Source organism: Pararge aegeria, chromosome 24, assembly GCF_905163445.1.
Source record: "Pararge aegeria chromosome 24, ilParAegt1.1, whole genome shotgun sequence".
In the NCBI taxonomy this organism is placed as follows: Eukaryota; Metazoa; Arthropoda; class Insecta; order Lepidoptera; family Nymphalidae; genus Pararge; species Pararge aegeria.
Genome location: NC_053203.1, coordinates 12,032,960 through 12,042,726, shown reverse-complemented (window position 1 = coordinate 12,042,726; position 9,767 = coordinate 12,032,960). Strand labels below are relative to the sequence as shown.

General features: G+C 36.3%; 1 protein-coding gene across 3 annotated transcripts in view; it reads left to right on the top strand.

Moving 5' to 3' along the window:
• The first annotated feature begins 1,921 nt into the window (after positions 1-1,921).
• Positions 1,922-9,767, top strand: part of LOC120634491 (glycine receptor subunit alpha-3-like) — a 33,922-nt gene continuing 26,076 nt past the window's right edge. The window contains exons 1-2 of one of the 3 annotated variants that reach the window (XM_039905137.1): positions 1,922-2,264; positions 5,475-5,600. In XM_039905137.1, the coding sequence (XP_039761071.1) occupies positions 2,205-2,264; positions 5,475-5,600 (186 nt within the window). In that variant the 5' untranslated portion in view covers positions 1,922-2,204. Of the gene's footprint in view, positions 2,265-5,446; positions 5,601-9,767 lie in introns of all 3 variants that reach the window. The other 2 variants (XM_039905136.1, XM_039905135.1) reach the window with 2 other exon arrangements.

Sequence of the window (9,767 nt, the reverse complement as noted above, 5' to 3'; positions counted from 1 at the left end):
AAAAGCAATCAACAAATCCCTCAATTTTCCATTTCAATAGAAGTGTTTTCCAATTTTCATAAGAACATTTGGCATGCGCTGTGGAAGGACTGTCCATACAGAAAGGGCTTTGTCAACAAATCATTAATATTTCCCCGTAAATAGCCCACAATATAATAATTCATAAAGATGTCTATTTATATAATATTATATATTTATTAATAAATATTTTAGGAGCAGACGTACTTCTTAAGGGGGTGTCTTTTATAATGCAAAGTTTGTGTATTTGAAGCTTTGAAAACTATACGCAACATTGTCCGCAATGCAAAATTTCACCAAGATAAGTTGTGTTTTCAAGCCATGCTACTTTAGCATAGCAACAATTTTTTTTTTTATTCTTGGAGTATTCTTTACTAGCAGCTTTTGAAAATTTAACGAAAATCGGTTCAATGGTTGCAACGAATATAACAAACTAACAAACAGACAAACTTTCGCATTCATTAGTATGGATTGGAGGAATGGTGCTTATTTTTAACCCACAACGCAAAAACGACGGTTTATTGTTATAAGTTTGACGTGTGTATTTGTATGTGTGTCTGTCTGTCTGACTGTGGTATCGTATTTCCCGAACGGATTTACCTATTGTGATTTTGTTTTTTTTGTTTGCAAGGTGAATTAGTCGGAAGTGTTCTTAGCTATGTTAGATAAAAATTGGTCCAAGATGGCCGCCGCTAGAAAATGGTGGATTGCATATTTTTTTCACAACTCCCGCAATATGGGTATAAAATGAAAGGGGTTGCCTAGTAGCATAATGACAGGCGTTTCATAAATTTTTATTTTTTAAATTTTATCAAAAAACCTTTTTAAAGTAAGCATCTTGTCAATTCCGTCGAGACAATTTTTCACTCGTCTCCTTTTTCTGCCCCTATACAGGGTGGAATTTTGTAATGCCACCTGAAGGATTTCCCTTTCATTTCAAGTTTCTTAGAGAGATTTCATCCCTATAATTGATCTTAACGGTCGATTCAATAAAAGCACAGGTTGTCATTTTTACAAATTTTAGTCGGTTGGATTCCCGGGCGTCGCAAGCTAGTTTTCGGAAAACTGTGAATGCAGTTTTCTTTGTATTCAAAAATAAAGGAATGTTTCCTCTGAGTAAAATTTTATATCTACAGCATTGAGAGAACTTTCCCTTCAGGTGGCATTACAAAATTCCACCCTGTAACCGTGTTCTAGAAAAAAGTGAATCTTCTGAAAATTAGCCTACGAGAGATTGAAATGGATGTAGATTATCAGGAGTATTAGGAGTAGGTATTAGTAAGATTTATTATTTTTTACCAAGCTCAAATAATATATTATCAGTTTCCATGTAACTAAAATAGGAATAGAAATGGGTACCTATGTAGCTATTCTTTAACATTCTCTCAAATATATTACTTTTTTTCTGTATCCACATATTATTCGGATTAAATATTAACTAAAATAGTTAACAGAATGTGTATTTCTTTATCGTGATTTTTTTAAAAGGTTCACATCTAAAAATTATTGAGAAAATCTAATTGGTGACATTAAGTGCTTGGATGCTCCCAATGAATGATAAAAATATTGTATTATAAATACATTTATTTTTTAATTTTAATACATTCTTTATTTATTTTGAAATGTATTTAATATGTCAATAACTTGTTTCGTAGTTTATAATTAGAATTTTTCGATACGAGAGTAGAAAAAATTTGTAACTTGCTCATTTCAATACCCACTTGCATTATTCCCATTCCTTTCATGATACACGCTGACGCAAGTGAATAAAGTAATACGTTTCATATTCCGTTTCAAAGTTAGCCCCTTAATATACTCGTAATGTTCATCACGCATGTGCAAAATATTTGAAAACCCATTTTTTCAGGTCGGCCATCATTGTTTCGCGCGCTTTCGACGGCTGCTGTCAAAGCGGCGAGGTGCTGGGAAACTTTTAGTTTTTTAATTTGAAATTATCATCTAAGCAACGGGCGTCATGTTTGCAGCCTAACCATGTTGGACAAATGAAAATGTATAGATAGACAATAGTTTTGTTAGTTAAGTAAATTGGATGTGGAATAGTTCTAATGGATTTCGTTTTATTTGATTGATTAAATAGCTACATTAATGATTCAAAAAAAATATGTAAAGCTTAATAAAGTTACTGGGAGCGTGTTTTAAGTGAAAATGGCTGCCGAAAGGTTACTATGGATGTCTTTGCTACTTATTCGCCTCTGGCTCGGAGCAGGCGATCTATGCTACGCACAGTAAGTACCTAATAATAATTAATCTATAATAGTTTTTGGTTTGTAACGTGGGAATAAGAAACGACTTCACAAAAAATGTAACAAGCGAGCGAACGAACTCTAAAACCTCATTTTTAAACAGCGCGAAGTGATCTAATTCTTTAATTCATTCATCATCAGCCTATTAACATCGCACTGCTGGGCGCAGGCCTCTTCTTTCATAGAAGAGATGCTTTTAGAGCGTAGACCCACCACACTCCTCCAATGCGGGTTGGTGGGCTTTAAAGATAATTTTTACATTTTGGTAATTATAACCGGGTCCGTCAGCTTAACGTTCTCTTCGAGGTACTGAGTTGGGCACTGCCATTTTTCTAACTCCGGTCCGGTACCTCCTTAGATTTTTTTAACATACGAGTAAAAATCCAATACCGATTACAATACCGACTTGGCTTGATAATCGAACCCTGTTCCTTGTGATCCCTGCCACATCACCAAGGTAGGGATTAAATCTAAGATACCTGTGTTAATAATTAAATTCTATTTTACACAAGTAAAATCACTGCCCCATTGGTCTAGTGGAAAGGCTAAAAAATTACGTATTGGGCAATTGAAAGCCCGTTAACATCATGCGATAGTGAGGAATCTCTGAGCTCCCTTATCTCGTATATAGACTGCTTGATCTCTCTCTACTTTACTATTTATAGAAATCTTAAAAAATAGAATAAAAACCTTGTACGATTTATCAACATAAATAACCTATGTGACGAAATAAAACTAAATTTCTTTCACGGGGGAGATAATTGACTCCTGCCCTTGGTAGCCGTGCGGGCAAAGGACAAAATATACGTGTCAATCTGCTAAAAAAAACACATTTAATACATCTATGTTACTATATCTAGGTCAAAGTCAAAGTCAAAAATATCTTTATTCAAGTAGGCCCATAGGTGGCACTTTTGATGCGTACATAAGAATTACACGGTAGTGAGATTATGGCGATAACCACATTCGTAAACTTAAAACTAAAGCTACGAGGGTTCCAAACGCGTCCTGGTCTAAGAAGAAGCCCACAACAAACTTACCCGTTTTTTTTTTTTTGTTACCACCATCTCACAATGTAATTTTAAATTATTAGAAGAGCAACCTGGTTAGAGCAATAATTTACACTCAAGCTTTTTTATCGATTACGTGGTCCTTAATACTATAATAGGACTTTTCTATAAGCTTACGTATAATACAAACTTTGTTGTGAAGGTTACTATACTATTGATGAATTTCTTAATGGCTGGTTGCCTGGAAGCAAGCCGCTCCGCTTCCATCTCACACAAGGTAGAACAATGATTGTTAAATTGTTTAATGATGGTGGAGAAGAGCAACTGCTGAATTTAGACGGCCGATTGACGCAGTGGACAGCGACCCTGCTTTCTGAGTCCAAGGCCGTGGGTTCGATTCCCACAACTGGAAAATGTTTGTGTGCTGAATATGAATGTTTTCCAGTGTCTGGGTGTTTGTATGTATATTATAAGTATTTATGTATGTTATTCATAAAAATATTCATCAGTCACCTTAGTACCTATAACACAAGCTACGCTTACTTTGGGGCTAGATGGCTATGTGTATTTTCGTAATATGTTAAAAAAAAAAAATCTTGCCCTGATTCTTCTCTGTAGAATCTGCCTTGAACCGGTGGTAGAGTCACTACATACAGACAGATTTGACGTTTCAAAAGTGCTTATATTGTAAGCCTACACGAAATAAATGAATTTTGAGTTTTGAATTCTAAAAGAGCATTACCTTACGCCCCAGCACAGGCTTTCCAGGTCCGGCGAAGTACTACCACTATGCCAGTGGCGTGCGCAGGGTTTTCAACCAGGGTATGCATAAAGCATTTAAATGGCATAAAATGGAAAAACTCCCCTCCAATATGAGTTATATAAAATTATTTGGGTATGCAGTGCTTTTGTGCATGTATGAAGTGCACGCCACTGCACTATGCATATTTCTTCGCAATGCTGTGTTCCGGTCAGAAGGGCGTGGTTGCCGGTGTTATTACAGCCACACGAAACTTAAAACCTACGCCTCAGTCTTGATGGACAATAAAGATGTGTTCCTTGCATGCCTTGCGAAGCGTTATTAGACGACGGTTTTCCAATTAAACTAGCTCTGGGCCAGAGCGCCACTCTTTCAATTCCTTCTCCTCTTGCTGACAATTCTGGACGAAGCAGTAAATACTTATTACGAAAACGAAACTATGGAAAATTTAGGGGACTCCCTAGGTATGTACCTATAGGTATCGCCTAATGTTTACTCTCTACGCCTAAAGACGCTCCGGTGCCTGAGCGTAACTTGCTTAGAGAGTAAATTGCCGAAGATCTGTTTGGTGTGAAGTATAAATATTGAAGAAATTATAAAAACGCCTGCTTTTCGCAAAGTATAGCAAATAATGCTTAATTTTCATAATATATCATGGAATTACGCAAAGTAACGCCCGCTTCTATCCATTATGTGTTCTGAAAAGTTTTTAAACCCTTCCTTCATTCTCTCAGAAAACATCCATTTTTTAATCCGCGACATTCCATTTTACTAGAACATTTTTTATATGTTTCATCAATTGTGAAAACAGCTTCTACCTGCAGTTAATTAATTACTAACATATTGATTTAAAGAAGAATTAGAAGATTAGATTTTCTAGTGCTGTAGATTTAAATGATCCGCAGTTATCAATTAACGTCAGGTAACGTGACTGCACGATTGCTCGCTATTGTCTTTAAATTAAAAATAAAAAACCCCCGACTCTCAATGTCGTACATACATTACTTTACTTAAAAAATCGGCCGGCAATTTTGGATTAGAAATTAAAATTGTGTATATTATTATGCTAGTCAAGCCCATTCATTTGATACCCATACTGAGGGAGTTGTGGTAAAGAATATGTAATCCGCATTCTGTGGCGGCGGCCATCTTGAACGATTTTCACTCCTGACTTATTTACGTTTGAATCAAAAACAAAATCGGTTTATCATACGATGCCACAGACAGACACACACACACATATCAAACTTCCAAAATCTCGTCATTTAGACTTGGGGTTTAATAAAACATAACTATCATTTCTCAAAAGTCATTCCAAGATCCACCTTCGGGATTCGCATGTGTTAGATTAAATTGTCCGCATATTAATAAAATTTGGATGTTTGTCACAATATGCCCAGGTCAACCCTGGTGGCGTTCCAGGACCTGCTGCCCGAGGACCCACGCCTCTACGACAAGATGCGGCCGCCCAAGAAAGACGACCAGCCCACCATCGTCAACTTCCACGTCACTGTCATGGGGCTGGACTCCATCGATGAAAACTCCATGGTAAGCTTTATACATAAAGTTTTGAAGTTATTTATAATTTTGTTCCTACTTATCTTATAACTTGATACGGTGATATCCTAGTGAGTAATGCTTCGGCTTTCCTCTCTGGGAGACCGAGTTCGAGCCCAGGCGAATTTTCGGAGTTATCTACGTTTTTTATTTAACCAATTTAAATATAACTGGCTTTAAACGGTGAACTGAAACACTGTGAGGAGACCTGCTTGCCTGAGAGTTCTCCATAATGTTCTCCATGGTGAAGTCCACCAATCCGCACTTGGCCAGCTGATGGACTACGGTCTAAGCAATTCTTATTCTGTGAAAAGACCGAAGAGGTTGACATGATGATGATGGATTAAGCGTTTGCTTTTATGCTACAAATCATATCTTATACAATGTGTAACAGAATTACGAAATATTATTGAAGGTTGCATAAGGAATCACCCTGTAAAAATATTAAATTAAAAGAAGCATATTTATTTCTGCATGTAAACAAATTCAAAACATTCAATAAAGTGTTTACTTCTGACAACCCTATTAAACATAAAAGACCGAAACGCGCATAGAACCTATGCTACGCGACGCGTACCATATAAAGTGACAGGAGACACATGATTTGGCTGTACCTACCTGATTTCTTTAACTAAAAACTATGGCAGTGGTTAACTCAAAAACTAATAGGTTTACGGTTTAACAGATAAGTATCGGAGACAATACATAATGTACATCTAAACCTTGTTAAGTATTATTTCGGTATTCATTTACACGTTGTAGATTGTATTATGTTATTGAAACAATTCCGTTCATGAAAATCAAAAGTTTTCACCAGTTTGATTACAAGGTTTTATTCCTCTACAACTTAGCCAATGACTGCAATGTAAAGAAGTGGTGGTGACAACTGACAACTGTATTCTAGATCTGCCGTCACCATAAGGCATATGTTTCAGCACATGGCAGTTATACGTAGCATGGGGCTAACCCTTCGATGGAAAAAGGATGCTTGAAATGATGCACTCTAAATATAGAACCGATAAAAGAGAAAAATGGCAGTTACACAGCATTCATTCAAAAATATGTAAAGAAACGCTAAATTGCTTTGGGTACACGACGTTGCTTGCCCTTTCGGCTTTGAAAATCCATTACGTTATTAATATTTTTTTCATCGACGTAATAACGGGTTTTTTTAGGTATGACTGTTTTCTTTATCTGGTCATCGCTCCAAGTTGTCAAGGTAATTGATCTATTTGGATGCGGTTTCCTGAACTATGTAAATACTAACGTATGACTTTTGGTGTGAACTTAGATAGATATTTTTCAAGGCATATATCCCATACATTTCGCAACTCGCTAAATTATGACACAATCTTGGTACTTCCATGGTGCTCCTTTCGGAGTGGCTGCGCACCGCAGTTTTACCCGTACAAAAAACTTAGCGTACCGTAAAAAAAAACTCAGATAAATTCGCCGCAGGTAATGGACAGTAGAACGATATTTAACGATAAAAATACGAATAACCCCGTAAGCCACCATTGGGAATTTCATGTTTTTTAGTAGACCAAAAGAAACTATATTAAACTCAGTCCTTTCAACTATCTCTATGCCAAAATAAAGTCGATTGCTTTATTATTTAAGGCATGAAAGAAGGACAAACAAACAAACAAGTAAATTAACACAAATTAACATTTATAATATTAGTAAGGATGTTCTCACTTTTTCTAGTCACGGAGTCAATCACCGATAGAGAGAGTCAAATAGTCAATCAGCTATAGAGAGAGTCAAAGAGTCAATCAGCGATAGAGAAAGTCAAAGAGTCATTCAGCGATACAGAAAGTTCAGAGCTCGTTCAGAGTCAATCAGCGGTCTATACGTACAGAAACCGTGTATACGACTAATACTGGAGCAACAAAAACCACAATCACTTCATATCATTAAGCAGTTGACAGATATTATTTTACCTTTATGTTTTTCATTAAATGGGTAAAATAGGAAAAATTAAATGAGTGACCATGTTTCCGAACCTTAATAGTTAACTTAGGCAGCAACCACAGTATGAAAAGTTTGGTATACAGGAACTGAGTGAGTAATATCTTACAGCCCATCTTCTCGTCAATCTTAAAGGTACATGCGATGTTTGTCAGCAGGTGTAGTCATCGAGGCTAGTAGCCAAATCTTTGCTGAATCTTGAAAAACTGACCTATTACTGTAAACCACTGCCAGAGCCAGATAGCGGGATGGGGACTGTAGCTTTTTGTACTCCCCATCTTCATAACTCCCCACTCTTGGCTTTAGTTCATCATATACTTACAGAGTCATTTAGAAAGGAGATGCTCAGATCACCAATTATAAAATGTGATACTCGTTTATATCGTTATAATTTCCATAACGTATTTTAAATTTTGAAATAAAAGTGACCTAAAAAAAAAAATTTTTTTGATTTTTGACGTGTATTGGTAAGCTTATCAAGATGAACGTGTGTATTTATCTGAAGCGGTGGTAGCTCAGCGAGTAAGAGCTTGGTTTACCATTTTGAGGGAATGATTTCACCGCGAACTTTTCAGAGTTTAAGATCATTATAACTATATTTACTTAAAGCATTTTAACTATTTAAGTATCCTGAACGCCTGAGAGTTGATAGGTTGATAGTGATGATATTAATCTGTATTGAACACAGGTGACGTCACTACCTTTCTTTTTATGACTACTCAGAACAGTTATTTTTCTCCCACAAGTAATTTAATAGCAAAAACTTCTAGAAAAGAGCGTCTTTCATTATTATGAATACTGTAATAGACCTTTTCAACTACTTAGCCTTGTAAATCTGGCTAACTTTTTACCGCGGCCTCGCTTTATCTTTTGTACCACGGAACAATAAAATTGAATTCTCTCAAAAGTTCGCGCAAGTAAGAGTTTCTTTATCTGCTCTGTCTGTTTTTTGTCCCCTCAAACTAGAATTGCTGCCATGAATAGGGATTTCATGACCTTTCTCTTTGATTCACCGCGCGGCAAATTGCAGCGTTCGCGGAAACCTCTCGCAACTGCAATTATTAAAAACTGAAGCTAAGTGTTTTACCTACTTTAGATGGACCGATTGAGTGAAAAAAATATATTAATTTGACTCAACAACCTTCCCATATAATCAGTGGCGTGCACTTCATACATGCACAAAAGCACTGCATACCCTAAAATTATTGTATAACTCATAAAGGGGCAGGATTTTATGCCATTTTCCTTCTTTATTATATATTCCCTGGTCAAAAACTCTGTGCACGCCACTGCATATAATATCTAAACAACATTTTCTGGACCAGTTATGTTATATGAGCTATGTATCATAGAATCACTGCCATCGACTGAGAATTATTTTATACTAAGTGGTAGTAGATATTTGTGAAGGAGCTCGTCCGGGGAAATATGGCCATGCTTATTTCTACCGCTAAGCAGCTCCGCTGTGTTCCGGTCTGAAGTGCATGCAGTGTGGTGCACTTCATAAATGCACAAAAGCGCTGCCTACCCTAACATTTTAAATAACTGGCATCAGAGGAGGATTTAGACATTCTATGCCATTTTACTGCTTTATGCTTACCCTGGCACGCCACTCTGCCTGGTTGCCGGCCTAGACCCGAGCACGTCCTGCAACCTGTAATGAGAACACAACATAGCAACAATGCTGTGTTCTGGCCGGTGGAGCTTGTTTTACTTAATCTACTTATACTTATAATAAAACTGTAACTGTACGATTTCTGTACATTAAATATATTTTGAAAATTTGCTTGCTTTATAAACAATACTGAGTCCAAAACTGATTTTTATTTAATTTTTGTCTGTCTGTCTGTCCGGGCATCACGTGAAAACTACTGAACGGATTTAAATAAAATTTGGTATAGGGGTAGCTGATATACCGGGTCAACATATAAGATACCTTTTATCCCGATAAACAATAAGTTTCCTCCGGGAAACGGGATGAAAAATTTTATAAATTTTACTTCATAGCTTCGTTAAATTTGTACCGATTTTAATATTTTTTTTTTTATTTTAAAGTGTGTACCTACTATAAAACATGTATTAGCTAATTTTAATGAAGATCTGATAAATATTGTCGGAGATAAACGACATCACTCTTCACAAACAACAGCAAGTAGCAAGGCATATGGGACAACGATCGAATACGTG